We start from the raw sequence: 17,264 nt of genomic DNA on the forward strand, positions 1-17,264 counted from the left end.
TCCATTCGGCAGCAGGACTAACAGCTATTAGCACCAGGGCCGCTGTGCTTCAGAGGGGGCTGTGCTAGCCATGGGGCATGTCACTACAATCGAAAGTGACACATGCAAAGACGGGAACACTAGCAAGAAAAGAATAGATGGGGGGATTGAGAGGACAAAGAGGGGAAGCATAAAGAACAGGGGAAGGCAGGGATTAAACGAGAATGAAAGCAGGATGAGAAGCAGAACGACTAGACAAAAGAGAAAAGACAGAAACAGGGGCTATATGTAGAGTAGTGTGGAAAAAGTAAGTGCCCCCTTTCCTGTTTGCCTCTGTTACTGCATCTATGTCACATTAAATAATTTTACATTAATAAACAAAACTACATGCAGACAGAATACTAAGGACACTTGAATAAAACACAGGACCCTTTTGTAAAACAATATAACAATGTGAGAGGCAGTGGTAGCACAGCAGTTAAGATACAGGGCTAGTAATTGGAAGGTTGTTGGTTCAAGCCCCACATCTGCTAGGTTGCCACCTTTGGGCCCTTAACTCTCAAATGCATGCAATATATGTGGTCACAATTGTAAGTTGCTTTGGACAAAGGCGTCTGCTAAATTTAAAAATGTAAATGTAACATAAACTTGAACATAGACTGGCTTTATTTCTGCCAGCCATGAATAATATAATATAATATAATATACTTTGAATCTTGCCATCAAGATCAAGCAATCCCCTAAAGTGACTACAGGAAAGCTAAGCTACAAACTAAAGAAATTGCTCAAATATGTCTGGAAACATTTACAGAAACATTTACAAACCTCCACTGAACCACAGTGAGGGCTTTGGGGGCTGTGACGTGCACAGTGACCAGCTAATGTTTCATTACAGTTTGTAATTTGCAATTAATATGTAGTTTGTAAATGATAAACAAGGTTTTGATAGTACAGTGGTACCTTGAAACTCAACATCAATTGGTTCTGCAAACCAATACACTTAAACACTGAAAATAACACAAATATAACTTAAAAAAACACTAAAACTATTAAAAACAGTAAAAATCAATAAAGAATACAATAAAACCTGAACTTTACCCTTTCTTCTTTATTGTTTTCTTAATTAGTGGAGAGAACAAATAAGCAGTAATAATAAAGAGAGGTTTAGTGTTTCTATGTTGTTCTTTTAATACATTAAGTCACATTAAGCTTTTTTTTTTAACAATAAGTGTTTTAGACTCTCTCGGAAAAGCTGATTCTTACAATTTCTCAAAACCCTGAGCTGTAACACAAGTTTAAACGTAAAACAGCAGAAAAATCCAGCTGAACACAGATACATGTGGAGCTGAAACATGTGGAGTGAATTTGATGGTTATTCCCCACAAATGCAGATTTGTCTCATGTTCACATGGCATTTTACCGCACCACCCAAGTCGAGCGCTGAGCAAAGCAGCAGTCGCTCTCACATTGAGTTTAAGGGAAACGTTGAGTTTAAGGTTAGAAATTTCTCAATAAAGGAAGCTTTTGAGTTTAGGGGACATTGAGTTACAAGGTACCACTAGTTAACTATATTTAGAACTGTAAGTGACTTTTATTAGGGTCACTTACAGATGATCATCATTCATTGCAGGATGAAGTGATTTACCAAATATTAGTAAAGTAGTAATGTTTGCTTTACCAAACATAAATCAGTTTATTAATCACTAGTTATTCTGTCACAGGTTTAGTGTAGCTTCAAGCTTGAAAGCATTTTTAAACACAATTATATATAAGATGTGTTATTTTGTGTATTTTCTTTATATATTAAATAAAAATATTTCATATAACACATGATGTTTAAGAGTGAACGTATAACCCAGCTAACACTGATGTGATCACTTTCATCATCATGAGGATTCTCAGACTACAAACTGTAAACCTTTACCGACAGCTGGACCTCGGCCCATATGTGTTTTTTTTTAAATATATGCATATCTGAGTGTGTGTGTGTGTGTGTGTGTGTTTGTACAGGATGGAAAAGAAGTGCTGAAAGAAAGGTCACCGCTACAAGACACATACACTGCATGACACTCCACAGCGAGCACTGTCAGGCCAGATGAAAAGGTCAAGCATGTTTCCCACAGCACACACACACACACACATTTTCCTCAGGCTGTGTATCCTGAAATATGCCATGACCCATCAGCTGACTGCACACTGACTTTGGCATAGACAGGTCAGTTTTGAGCAGTTATAAACAAGAAGTGGCATCACTGCCCATGTGCCCTAAATAACACATATTAACATGTTATTGTTTATACTACATTTTATTCATCCATCCATTAATCCACTTATTATTTACAAATGGGTGTCTTGTGTCCCCATCCATTTATCTTTCCATCAATTCATCCTTTAAACAATCTGTAATTCATCTTTCCTTTCTTCAAGCAATCTATCATCTATCCATCCACTTGTGCATCCATCCATCCTTCCATCCATCCACTTGTGCATCCATTCACCCATCCATCCACTTGTGCATCCATCCATCCATCCATTTATCCATCCATCCACTTGTGCATCCATCCATCCATCCATTTATCCATCCATCCATCCATCCACTTGTGCATCCATCCATCCACTTGTGCATCTATCCATCCATCCACTTGTGCATCCATCCATCCATCCATTTATCCATCCATCCATCCACTTGTGCATCTATCCATCCATCCATCCATCCAATTGTGCATCCATCCATCCATCCACTTGTGCATCCATCCATCCATCCATCCATCCATCCATCCACTTGTGCATCCATCCATCCATCCACTTGTGCATCCATCCATCCATCCATTTATCCATCCACTTGTGCATCTATCCATCCATCCATCCATCCACTTGTGCATCTATCCATCCATCCATCCACTTGTGCATCCATCCATTTATCCATACACTTGTGCATCCATCCATCCATCCTTCCATCCATCCATCCATCCACTTGTGCATCCATCCATTCACTTGTGCATCCATCCATTCACTTGTGCATCCATCCAGTCATACATCCATGCATTTTAAAATGACTCCCAGAGCCTGTATTAAGGTCTGCAACTTATTTTGAAAACTTATTGTCAATAGTGATTATCAATATAATAAGATATATGCCTTGTTTTTCTTCTTGAGTAACAACTCTGCAAGTTCTTCAAGGCCATAGGGAATGTTAAACCAACCCTCTTTCTATTACACACACACACACAGACACACACACACACACACACACACACACACACACACACAGACTCAGAGCTGTCCGCTGGATCTAAATCGTGATTGATGAGGGCTGCATTAGTGTAATGTTATAGGGGACAGTGGCTGGATGTGTCCTTCAGTAACATCACTGAGATCTGAGCTTCACTTCATTAGTATCGAGCAGTTCAGTCCATTAGCATCCTCAGGAGGAAGCACAGCACACAGGTGATCCAGGAAAAAAGAGGAGGCAAAGCAGGCTGCAAATCCAATCTACAGAACTGGATCCTGGTTTCCATCCAAAGTGAATGAATGGTGATTTTTTACACTGTAGCATGTAAACACTGGGGTTTGATTGGGGTCGATGTATATGTAAGCTTACTTTTAATGTACATTAACTGGAAATAAAGAAAGAGCAGTAGGAGAAAAACATTATTTTATAGTAGATAACAGAGTTGTCAACATTGTTGAGCCTCACTGCTACCTACCTGTGTTACCTAACTACAAAACCTCTTTTTAAACAAAAACATTAGAATCAAGAATATTTACTGATACTTAAAAGTCTGATTACCAACTGGTTTATAAGTATCTGTTGAGAGAAAAACCTACAGGTCTGGAAAAGCAATCAGTCGTGTGTTTTATCAGATGTTCAAAATCAGTCGTAATTAGAGGAGACACTTAATTCCACTTAATGAGTGAATATTTGTGCGGTGAACGGCTGAATGAATCTCTCACCATTCTGTTGATCCGAACAAAGTCCTCAGGCGTCTTGGCCCAGGCAGGAAGTTCTACATCACACACAGGGGTTCCGTCGTCTCGGTCTCCTAAACCGTAGCCATTATTGTTCACAAACATTTCTGGTAGGTAGTAGAACTCTGGGATCAGCTCCTATCAACATTAAACAATGTAACAGAATATAAAAGGTATGTTTTTTAACTATTATATATATACACACACACACACACACACACACACACACACACACACTGATCAGCCATAACATTAAAACCACCTCTGACAGTAGTCCATCTGTTTCTCTACAGACTTTTTTAGCTCCCTTTCACCCTGTTCTTCAATGGTCAGGACCCCCACAGGACCACCACAGAGCAGGTATTATTTGGATGGTGGATCATTCTCAGCACTGCAGTGACACTGACATGGTGGTGGTGTGTTAGTGTGTGTTGTGCTGGTATGAGTGGATCAGACACAGCAGCGCTAATGGAGTTTTTAAACACCTCACTGTCCCTGCTGGACTGAGAATAGTCCACCAACCAAAAATATTCAGCCAACAGCGCCCCGTGGGCAGCGTCCTGAGACAACTGATGAAGGTCTAGAAGATGACCAACTCAAACAGAAGCAATAGATGAGCATTCGTCTCAAAGAAAACAAGCTCATATTCATTTTTAAACAACACAGTACTAATATTTCAACCTAGAAGGAGTCCAGAAATCAATATTTCATGAAATAACCCTGATTTTCAATCACAGCTTTCATGCGTCTTGGCATGCTTTCCACCAGTCTTTCACATTGCTGTTGGGTAACGACGCCACTTCTGGCACAGACATCCCAGGAGCTTGGCTTTGTTTGATGGCTTGTTACCATCTATCTTCCTCTTGATCACATTCCAGAGGTTTTCAATGGGGTTCAGTTCTGGAGATTGGGCTGGCCATGATAGGGTCTTGATCTGGTGGTCCCTTATCCACACCTTGATTGACCTGGCTGTGTGACATGGAGCATTGTCCTGCTGAAAAAACCAATCATAGAAGTTGTGGAACATTGTCAGAGCAGAATGAAGCAAGTTTTCCTCCAGCACAGTTTTGTATGTGGCTTGATTCATGTGTTCTTTACAAAGATAAATCTGCCCGATTCTGGCGTTGCTGAAACACCCCGAGATCATCACCGATCCTGCACCAAATTTCACAGTGGGTGCGAGACACTCTGGCTTGTAGGCCTCTCCAGGTCTCCATCTAACTAGTACACGACCTGGTGTTGGACAAATCTGAAAATGGCACTCATCAGAGAAGATGACCTTACTTCACTCCTCGACGGTCCAATCCTTACATTTTTTTGCAAACTTCAGCCTGGCTCTTCTTTGCTTCTCATTGATGAAGGGCTTTTTTCTAGCTTTGCATGACTTCAGCCCCGCCTCCAGAAGTCTGTTTCGAACCGTCCTTGCTGTCCATTTCACCCTAGCTGGCACTTGCCATTCTTTTTGTAGGTCACTTGATGTCATCTTGCGGTTGTTAGGTGACATTCGAATGAGGTGGCGGTCAAGACAAGTCAGTAGAGAGTCGTTTTCGCCCTCTGCCAAACTGTAACTTTGTTGTCCCATGTGTTTGTTGCTTTACCTTGTTCTTATGAACCACTGTTTTTGAAATTTTCAGGATGGAAGCAACCTGACGCTCACTGTATCCCTCTGCCAGTAAAGCTAAAATTTGACCCTTCTTTTCCTCACTAAGAACCTTTCTTTTCAACTCTTTTGGCATGGTCTGTATTTGTATTTTGAATACACTTAATTTTTAGGTAGTACTAGCACTGCCTTTGTCATCCAGATGGTTCTATAACAAAAGAATATTGATGACACCAGCAGTGGTTTTTATACTATTGCTCTTTAGAATAGGATTTGGTTGAGGTATTTACATAATCAGCATCTAATTAGGTAGAATGAGGTGTGTCTGTGAAGGAATTGCCTTCAGAACGACTGCTGTACATGTAGAGAAGCTGATTTAAGAAAAAACTGAGTGGTCTCTTATTTTTTTCCAGAGCTGTATATATGCACACATATGTACACATATAACATGTACATATGTTACAAGCACTGCACTGTTCGAGTGTCAGATATCAGCACAGAACAGACTGATGAAGGTTGCAAAAAAGGTACATCAGTCAGATTGTTGACAGTGTGTCAGGAAGCAGCGGACAAGCCACGGGATCGTGTTTAAAAATAAGAGGTGAGTTTTAAAACCCAGAATCCAGAGGGAAAAGAGGAAAATAAGCAGGAGAGCTGAAAGGTGAGTTACAGTTATTTCCTGTCTAAGTGGTAAAGGCTAGATGTGTTGTCTTTTGGGGGAGCAGGAGGTGGTTTGGGTTTATTGAGTACCACATGGGGTCTTCTAACAGGGGTCAGGATACAGGCATAGCAGTAAGTACGAAGAAGAACTTTTATTTTGCTCTCTAGTGTGCAAAAGAGTGCAAACACACAAATCATCTTCAGGTCATTAGAAAATTGTTCAGAAAAAATATATTTAGGTAATTTTGTACGTATACGCTGTTTAAGGTTTGCTTAACGTCTGGGGTCTGCTTTAACTTGGGATCAGCCTGGAGCTAATTTAGTTCTGCAATAAAGATATAACACTTTATGAGCTGAAATCCCTTTTATGTGTCTAATATTCTCTTAAGAAATTCGTACATAATTACCTAATTACCATATTTAAGCTAAACGTAACTAAAATGATCACAGTTTTTTATTAGGTTCACAAGCCATTTTTATACATTGGCAACCACCATATTTATCATCACTAACTTTATTTTTATAAATAAATAAAGAAACATACAAAAGGTAGACTGTCTGCCCTAAAGTGCCAAGGATTAAATGTGTAATTAAAGTGGATGTGTAATGACCTGCAATTATTTAGTGCAGGGTCCAGGATGTATCCTGTGTTTTTGGGTGGCACTGGACTTATTTTGACCCTGATCTGGATAAAGCAGGTATTGTAAAAAATGTATAAATGACTTATACTCCATTACAGAAGTCTTTAAGTGCAATGATTTAAACTCGTCATTATTATATAGTATATAATTTAACTAATAATAATTTAATAGTATATAGTTTAAACTGTTTACCATTTGTTTTGTACTTTTTAATATTTGCTAAAATATAAAACCTTTATTTTATTTATTTATTTTAGATTTCATCTCTATTAGCTAATTATGTAAAATGTTATCATCCGGACAGGCCTGTGAACAGAGCATTATGGCTCCACCCAGTATAAACCAAAAATCATGAAATACCAATTTAAATAATATTTTCAAATCCTGGAACGTTTATTTTGTAGTTAAACCATGATAGTGATTTAAAAAAGTCTTATCTTGTGTATCAGCCAACAGTTCCTTTCAAGCAATCTGATCTGTGCATCATTAGGTGTTCAAAATCACATGTAATTACAGAAGACGTTTATTTTTACCTCAGTAAACATTAGTGAAGTGTACGGCTGTGAGGTGTAACAATAACGTAGCAAACAAGTCGAAAGTTAGAAAGATACAGTAGTTTGGTAATGCGGCATGTTAAGAGTTGTGTCCTTCTGCTTTGACATCTGCCACCAGAGGGTGCATTTTTACCTATGAGCTCCAGGTGGGAGTATTTCTACATTTACATTTACATTTTCAGCATTTATCAGACGCTTTTATCCAAAGCGACTTACACAATGAGCGGAACACGATGAGCAATTGAGGGTTAAGGGCCTTGCTCAGGGACCCAACAGTGGCAACTTGGTGGTGGCGGGGCTTGAACCGGCAACCTTCTGTTTACTAGTCCAGTACCTTAACCACTAAGCTATCACTGGCCCTTCTACATATCACGGTTACTCTCTCACAGACTTGCCAGTTTCTCTGTTGGCAAATCTGCTATTTCTCTGAAGCTGTGATACTAGGTTTGCTCCGGTCCGGTTTTCCACTGGATTATTTTATTTCTAGGAACTTATCCATTGTTGTGGTGTTTTGGACCCCATGAAGAAACCAACATTTTTCACTTTCACAAACTTCTTTATTCTGGTCAAGGTTGCCGCAGGTCCAGTTTCACCAAGAAACACTGGACAAGGGCCACCCCCCTCAATATAGCCAATCATGCTTATGTAGGCACCTGGCTGGACGATAGTACCGGTGGTGGGCTAGCATAATTAACTGCTCCACTTAATACATACACACACAATTCACAGAGGGGGTCAGTCTGAGACCACTCATGATAATTTGTGATAGTATTTAACTTAATAATTTGAGTAAAAAATTTAATTTTTGAAAGATGCCTACATTTAAGAATCAGCAACAAAGCAGATACACTTAACATCGAGGATCTTAGTGAACAGACACAAAACAACCCTTTACTCCACACTTTCACCCAATAAAACTTCATTTAACCCAGTTAGATGCACTGAGACTGTCACATTCCAAACCCCAGCTTTGTCCTCCTTCAACAAATTACTCAGAAACCGCTACAAGAGACGTCTCTGCACACTGGAGCATGTGAACACCAGGAATGTGGTGGGTTTTTTTCTCATAATGTCAGAAGCACTTGCCTTTGAAAGCTATTTAACAAGATGTTCAGACTCTGAACAGATTAACCTGTCAAGTCAAACCATTAGCCTTAGTTTACAAGTTTAGTTTAAATCTGTAATATAAAAAACTGTAAGCTAGGAGGTGATGCTAGTTAAAATGAGGAATCTTAGCTTAGAAAAGTGATCATGGTTTAGAAAAGGTGTCTTAGCTTTAGGAGGTTATTTTAGCCTGAAATAAGAGATTAAATTATAATGAACTTACAGTAAAAAGTTACTGTAGTTTGTTTAAGCTTGTTTATATAAATTTATTTGGGCCTTAATACTTAAAATACATTAGCTAAGTTAAAATAAGTTTTCTTATCAATAAATAGCAATGAATGGAAAGTAGTTTACCACATCTTAAAGAAGTAAGTCTGAAACCTCACAAAATCTTAATACACAATTTAAAAACAAGACATTTAAGAAACACAGTACAAAATTAAAAATACTGATCTGTACAACACACACACACACACACACACACACACACACACACACGCACACACACCAATCAATAATATTACCATTAGAAAGCTAATAGATCAGATAATGAGACAATAATCAGACAAGAATATGGTTTGGTTGTTCTGATGTGGCGCCTTTGTTATACACCGATCAGCCATAACAATTAAAACCACCTCCTGGTTTCTACACACACTGTCCACTGTCCAGCTTCTAGACCTTCATCAGTGGTCACAGGACGCTGCCCATGGTGCGCTGTTGGTGGGATATTTTTGGTTGGTGGACTATTCTCAGTCCAGCAGTGACAGTGAGGTGTTTAAAAACTCCATCAGTGGTGCTGTGTCTGATCCACTCATACCAGCACAACACACACTAACACACCACCACCATGTCAGTGTCACTGCAGTGCTGAGAATGATCCACCACCTAAATAATACCTGCTCTGTAGTGGTCCTGTGGGGGTCCTGACCATTGAAGAACAGGGTGAAAGCAGAGAAACAGATGGACTACAGTCAGTAATTGTAGACATACAGAGTGCTTCTCTTAGGTAAGTGGAGCTGATAAAATGGACAGTGAGAGTAGAAACAAGGTGGTGATTTTAATGTTATGGCTGATCAGTGTATATTAAATGCAATCTCATTCTGAACCTGAGTCTGTTCGGACCGTGAGTTTGCTAGCCTACATCATGTGTGAAAGCAGTACTGGAGCTCGGGTTTGCTGACTATTAATCTCTGATCCACCTGTGAATGGGGGTTTCGGGGTTTGCTTTAAGCAGACCCAGGTGTGGACCACATCATGTGTGAATGGGATTCGCTCCCAAGGCCTTTCGACACTCTGAAGGTCACCATGAACGTCATATTATTTTTAGTTTTACGTTTCACACTAGCAGGAAATAAGATGCTGTGACAGCCAGATAAAACAAAATGACTTCTTAATGAGTTTTATGTAAATAAGGAACTAAGCATCATTAAAAGCTTTAAATCTTTAAAATCTAAATTAAATCTTATTGGAAAAACTATGCAAAACTATTTTTCCATGCAGCTTTGAAAAGTAGCAAAAGTAATAATAAGAAATAAATCACTGGAATACCTTATTATTATTATTATTATTATTAATATTGCCATTGTTATTATTATTATTATTATTACTATTATTATTATTATTATTATTGTAATTATTATTATTGTAATTATTATTATTATTATTATTATAATTATTATTATATTATTGTTATTATTAGCATTATTATTATTGTTATTATTATTAGCATTATTAGCATTATTATTAGCATTATTATTATTATTAATAATGCCATTGTTATTACTATTATTATTATTAATAATAATATTATTATCATTATCATTATTATTATTATCATTATCAGCATCATTATCATTATTATTGTTGTTATTATTATTATTATTATTAGTCTTGTATCTTTATTATTATTATTATTATCATCATCATTTTTATTATTATTATTATTATTATTATTACCTTTACTATTATTATTATTATTATCACTATTATTATTAATATTATTATTATTATTATAATTATTAGTTTTGTATCTTTTATTTTATGAATGTTCTGCACAGCTGATCTGACATTAGTTCTGTGCAATCAAGCTTTTTATCTATTGACATCGATCAACATCAATGCCTCGGTGCTTAAAACGTCCTTGTGAAAATGTCTATCCAGTCTTAGCACATTAAGCAAGAATAATCATAATGAAATAAGAACATTTGGATGAACTACAAGAATAAGAGGCAACATAAGCAGTATGATGCTTCTGTTATTCCATACATTTCTGTGGAAGGACTATAGAGTCGGGAGAGTCTCCCAAAAATCCACATTTTACCAATCAAGAGTCAGTGTGTCAGTTTGTCATTTGAGAAAATGCCATGCCTGAGCAAAAATACACTGGACACTAATAGTCACCATACGTTTGGAAAGTCCAGTGCAAGCATAGTGACACAAACTGGTGATTTTAATAGGCGTCACTCTGGCAGTTTGAGGGTCTCAGACTTGGCCCAAAGTTCCTCAGCCAAAGATGGACCTACAAGTCTATCTGTCATATCACTGGACATTTAGTTGTGGAGAAAGCTCAGAGCCATCCTGAGTGTTAGTGAGTTCTCCAGCTTCCACCATGCAGCACATGTTAAACCCACTTATAATAGGCTGATAAGTCAATCACACTGCACCAATACCTCAGGGAAAGCACCCAAATCTGCAACTGTCACAATCCGCACCATCAAACAGCGCTGGTTTTGGAGGAAATCATCAGTAAATTGTTAAAGGTTCGACCGCTGAGTGCTTTTCTAGTCCACTTTTCTGGCTCTCCCTTTCTATTCATATTTCCCTCTTTTCTTTTAATCTATGACAGATGAAGAAGGTGGTAATATGGCTGTTCACTTCTTGCCAGACAGCTTTGTGGGTAAAAAAAAGTGTGTTGTTCTGAGATCCAGGGTGAGAGTGTGAGTGTGCTGGGTCACTTGCTCTTTTTAAAGGGTCGCCCCTGTTAAGCCAGCTTTCCCTGACAGCTTGTACTCATTACTGGAGGAAAGGGGTAATGGAGGGGGTCGGGGAGACACGAACTGGACACGGGACTCAGGAGACTCAAGCTTTCTTTTAATCAGGCTGGTTTACTGCTGAACAAGCATCGTCTGTAGAACAAAGAGGTGTAAGAATGTTAAAGTGTGTGTTTATGAATCGATTCAGAATTTTTCTGATGGGCTGTATGACGATGTGTTGTGTGTATTATTAAACGGGGTTGTGTTTTCATCATTGTAGTAGACTGTTTAAACAAAAGCAAGAAATATAATACTCACATTTTATAGGGTGTGTTATATATTTATAAGTTATATAAAAGTGGCAAACACAACACTATTCTTTTTTTTACATATAGACATAGACTTTGTAGTTCTACAATTACTGACTGTAGTCCATCTCTTTCTCTACATACTTTTTGAACCTGCTTTCACCCTGTTCTTCAATGGTCAGGACCCCCAGAGGACCACCACAGAGCAGGTATTATTTAGGTGGTGGATGATTCTCAGCACTGCAGTGACACTGACATGGTGGTGGTGTGTTAGTGTGTGTTGTGCTGGTATGAGTGGATCAGACACAGCAGCGCTGCTGGAGTTTTTAAATACTGTGTCCACTCACTTTCCACTCTATTAGACACGCCTACCTAGTTGGTCCACCTTGTAGATGTAAAGTCAGAGACGATCGCTCATCTATTGCTGCTGTTTGAGTTGGTCATCTTCTAGACCTTCATCAGTGGTCAAGGGACGCTGCCCACGGGGCGCTGTTGGCTGGATATTTTTGGTTGGCGGACTATTCTCAGTCCAGCAGGGACAGTAAGGTGTCAAACTCCAGCAACGCTGCTGTGTCTGATCCACTCATACCAGCACAACATTGACCATTGAAGAACAGGGTGAAAGGGGGCTAACAAAGTATGCAGAGAAACAGATGGACTACAGTCAGTAATTGTAGAACTACAAAGTGCTTCTATATGGTAAGTGGAGTCAATAAAATGGACAGTGAGTGTAGAAACAAGGAGGTGGTTTTAATGTTATGGCTGATCGGTGTATATAAGTCATACATTTTTATACGTCTTCACTTCAGTTGTCTAAAGAAACTGAGAGTATTAATTAGTATGCTTAATTGTTATGATTTGTTAATTAAAACAGTACAAAACACTAGGTGATGGTTTATCCTATAAACATAAACAACTTATTTTTATTTCTGTTGTTGGCTGTCGTCATCACAAGTACATTTATATTGGAGCAGGCGAATGTTTACCACTGTTAAAAGACTGAGGTTTAATCACCACACCAATTACTCCAATTTTAAAGCAAAATAATCTGCCATTTTTATGATTAGCAACCTCACAGGTCTTTATTGTTATGTTTTCTACTCCAAAATGTGTTAAGGTTTTACATAAGTATCAAGGCTACACTGCTGGCAGGCCACCCTAGCTCTTGCACTATCCATGTAATGATAGATTTTCCAGTGTCTATCACTATAATATATCAACTGTTTCATGTATAAAACACGTGTGTATGTATATAACGTAAAACATGTGACATTTGTCTGCAACATAACAGAACTTTGAGTTAGTTGGCAGAGCTTTGGACTATCATTCGAAAGATTTAGAGTTTGAATCCCAGCTCTGCCATTCAGGCACTGTTGGGCCCTTGAGCAAGGCCCTTAACCCTGTCGGCGCTGTACAGTGGCTGACCCTGTGCTCTGACCCTGGCTTTCAAAGGAGCTGGGATATGTGAAAAAAGAATTTCATTGTACTGTTCATGTGTATCTGTATATATATAAATTTTTGTTCCATTTTTTGGCTGCATACATGACCTGAATTGCTTTTTCAATCTAACAACCACATGTACAATCACCATTTCTGTCCTCCCAGTTCTGTGGCTGTGTAAGTTCATATCTGTTCAGACACATAAATGGCTAGAAGGAGCTTTTTTTGTTAACAGAGCTTAGACTTCATGCTGCATTGTGCTCTGGTGTGTGTTTTTCCTGTACTTTACATCGTAACTTGCTGTCCCGGTGCCTCAGGAAACAGTAAGTTCTGCCTTTACATAAAAGACCGCATTTTTAATAGCTTTTGTCATTAATGCTTTATTAATTGCCGGGGGCCGAAGCTAACTTGACGCGGGGTGTGCTGAACATGTCTGACACTTTCAGGTCAGCGGGAGAGTATCTGGTTGTGTGTTGTGGAGCGAAGATTTTATTTCTGTCTGCTCAGCTTGGCTAGGGAACGGGGCCCGGCTCTTTCTGCTGTTAAAGATCGGTGCAGCTCAACAAGCTCAATGTGTTTTTACTTTAAAGAGCCAAAAAATATATATATTTAATGTTGTGTATATTACATATTGGAACCTGTTTAGATGTGAGTGCTTAAAAATAATCCAGACTACATATAAGCACTGGAAGGCATGTCAGCGATGAGGTATGTTTTCAGGGTATTTATTGGAACAATGTTAGAATAGGGTTGCACATTGTCTAAAAATGTCCAGATTGTTTCAAAGAATTGACAACATTAATAAATTAAAAACTGGAGTGACAACTCATCTAAAAATCCCAGAAAAACATCCAAAGATCTGCACATGTGTCTGGACTTGAAAAGACTAGGCAAAGATAGGATTCCTGAGATGGTAACCAAGAACCCATGAAAATAATAAATAATAAGAAAAATACATTATTAAATAAATTAATTAATTAAACACCTGAATGCAAAACCTCAACACTGACATACCATTCTACATGCATGAGCCAGAACCAATCATGCATTATGGCCACCAACCTAATATTATGTTTAAACCGTTCTGACCCACTAAGGCATCGACTCCACAAGACCTCTAAAGGTGCGCTAGATTTTCAGCAGATTTTTTTTTCTATTTTATTTCTGCATTTTCTCCTATTTTCTCCCAATGTAGTGTAGTCAATTTGTCTTCCACTGCTGGGGGAACCCCAATTGCAGTCGAGGCGATTATATTGCTGCTCACTCCTCCTCCGACTATTTTTAGACAACACATTACATGTATGGAAGATTAATTATTACTTGTTCCAATCATAAACTCTAATCCTAAAACTGCTCAGATGGCGCAACCGTCTACATTGCTAAGATCTGGATTTGAAAATCAGCTGTGCTATTGGCTGGCTGGGCCTTTTACACAGACATGATTGGCTATGTCAGAAAAGGGGGGGGGGGGGGGGATCAATCAATCGCAACAGCCCTGCGATTGATTGGCGTCCTGTCCAGGGTTTTCCTGCCTTGTGCCCTGACCAGGATAGAGCTGGTGAGGAAAATTAAAGTGAAAAAACTGCACACTAACAAACTCGTCGCTTTGTCATTGGCAGGAGGAACATCACGGCAAATCAGAAAGATCACTAAATGCACTTTGTTCTTTCCATGTTCTGTTAAATGTTTGGATGAATAAATGCAAACAGTGTGTCCGGACTCACCTTGACATCTGAGGTGTCACGCTGGCAGTGCCTCCACGACCTCATGACACCAGAGAAGGTGTGATTGGGGTGATCGAACTTGTTGCCATTGGTGCTGAGAAAAAAGGTCGTAAAGGGTTCCTGGATTAAAAAGAAAAGCATAAAACATGTCACACACTTCTGCTACACAAAGACACATTTCATTAGCAGGCAGTGTTTATTCAACACTCCAAACCACAAAAACTCTGCAGCAGAATCCAATCTACGCTGCAGAGTATCGGCCTCATCGCATTTCACTGGGACGCCACCATGTGATCGGTTTTCTGCCAAGCTTGACTGATAATTAACCGCTTGCTTTGACAAATCTGCATTTTTCAAAGGAACTAATATTATTCTGCTACATAAACACTAGCAAAGTGAAACCCAAATTCATTTCCATGGTAATTTGATGCAATGGCATGATTGAGCGCTCCGGGAAGCTGGAGGAAATGTTCCGTTTGCATAAACATCTCAATGTGGAGGACATTTCTGTCAGATTATGGAGAGTTAGTGGAAGGTTTTTTTCTTTCCCCCTTCTCTTCTCATTTGTGCCAGCGATGCCTGAGGCAGAATTAATTACTGAATGTGGCCCGTTGAGGACGAGAGCTCTGCCTCTAATTGGCTCACATATTCACCATCATCAGCCCGGCTGGAGTGACATGGTGAGGCAGGAGAGGTGACAGCATCTACATTCTCAACAAAAACTAGCTTAAGAGCTGTCACCAGACCCTTTCCCCAAATCATCATCAACCCTAAAGCGTCCACTGCCACAGTCGATTACAGTGATTTTAATTCCTCATTTATTTATTTTCACTAAGTGCTGTATCCTGGCCAGAGTCACAGGGGGTCCAGTGCTACCCAGGGACCCCAAGAAAATGGCAGAAATACACTTTCACTGCCAATTCACTCTCTGCAGAGTTTTGGAAAGTGGAAGGAAATTGTAGCAGCCAGTGGAGACCCACATGGACAATCTCCTCTCAGATAGTGACTGAAGATGAGGATCGAATTTGAGTCCCCAGGACGAAATACCAGCTTTACCAGCTGTGTTACCATGCCAACCACTGTTTTATTTTACCATTTATAATATAGCACATCCAACCTTAAATAGAAGGTACATAATTAGAAGTATACACTGACAAGGCATAACATTATGACTACTGACAGGTGAAGTGAATAACACTGATTATCTCTTCATCACAACACCTGTTAGTGGGTGGGATATATTAGGCAGCAAGTGAATCTCCAAAACTGCAGCTCTTGTGGGGTGTTCCCGGTCTGCAGTGGTCAGTATCTATCAAAAGTGGTCCAAGGAAGGAACACAGGTAAACCGGCGACAGGGTCATGGGCGGCCAAAGCTCATTGATGCACGTGGGGAGCGAAGGCTGGTCCGTGTGGTCTGATTTAACAGACGAGCTACTGTAGCTCAGATTGCTAAATAAGTTAATGCTGGTTCTGATAGAAAGGTGTCAGAATACACGGTGCATCACAGTTGCAGGGCTGTTTTGGCAGCAAAAGTGGGACCAACACAATATTAGGAATGTTATGCCTGATCGATGTATGTCACCCTGACCAGGAATGTATAAATGAATTAATTAATTAAAATGGAAGGCAATGAAAAAATAAAATTAAAATAACATTAATAAAATTAAAATAAATAAATAAATTATAAATATATAACTATTTCTAAAAAAAAATTAAGAATGATAATTAATAAAATTAATAATAATAATGATAATGATTTAATAATAATAATAATAATAATAATAATAATAAAAGGAAATACCCGGAAAGGTCGACAGTCCATTAAATTACACACACACTTAGGGCAATTTATAGTAGCTTCAATGAACTTGATTGCAGGTCTTTGTCCTTGCGGGAGGAAACTGGAGCACCCGAAAGAAACCCATGCGGACACAATGAGAATATGCAAACCCCACACAGAAAGGACCACACGGGCCGACCCTTCTCGCTGTGAAGTGGCAGCGCTACCTACCACGCCACCATGCTGCTCTGGTAATCAAATGTTATATTTCATATTAGCTTTTGATAATCTTTTGGTTAATTTAGGTTAATTGTATCATATATTGTAACGGCAAAGTTTTTTTCTAATTGTATAACTAATTATTTTATTGGTTTACAATGTATGACTTATAAACTAAAATGTCTTTATACTGAATAAATGCAGACTACACTCATCTTAATTTCCCTCCATCCCAACCTGCTCTAAATGTGCAGAGCTGCAGAATCAGCCCTCCTGTAGCCCACCCCATCACACACAGGTCATTACAGGAC

General features: G+C 38.8%; 1 protein-coding gene across 2 annotated transcripts in view; it reads right to left on the reverse strand.

The window, feature by feature from the left end:
• nbeab (neurobeachin b) overlaps positions 1-17,264 on the reverse strand; it is a 322,601-nt gene that overhangs the window by 28,577 nt on the left and 276,760 nt on the right. For both annotated transcript variants that reach the window (XM_063016272.1, XM_063016273.1), the window contains 2 exons: positions 14,955-15,074; positions 3,934-4,086 (listed from right to left, as the gene is read on the reverse strand). In XM_063016272.1, coding sequence (XP_062872342.1) covers positions 3,934-4,086; positions 14,955-15,074 — 273 coding nt within the window. The remainder of the gene's footprint in view (positions 1-3,933; positions 4,087-14,954; positions 15,075-17,264) is intronic.

This window comes from Trichomycterus rosablanca, chromosome 20 (genome assembly GCF_030014385.1).
Source record: "Trichomycterus rosablanca isolate fTriRos1 chromosome 20, fTriRos1.hap1, whole genome shotgun sequence".
Taxonomy (NCBI): Eukaryota; Metazoa; Chordata; class Actinopteri; order Siluriformes; family Trichomycteridae; genus Trichomycterus; species Trichomycterus rosablanca.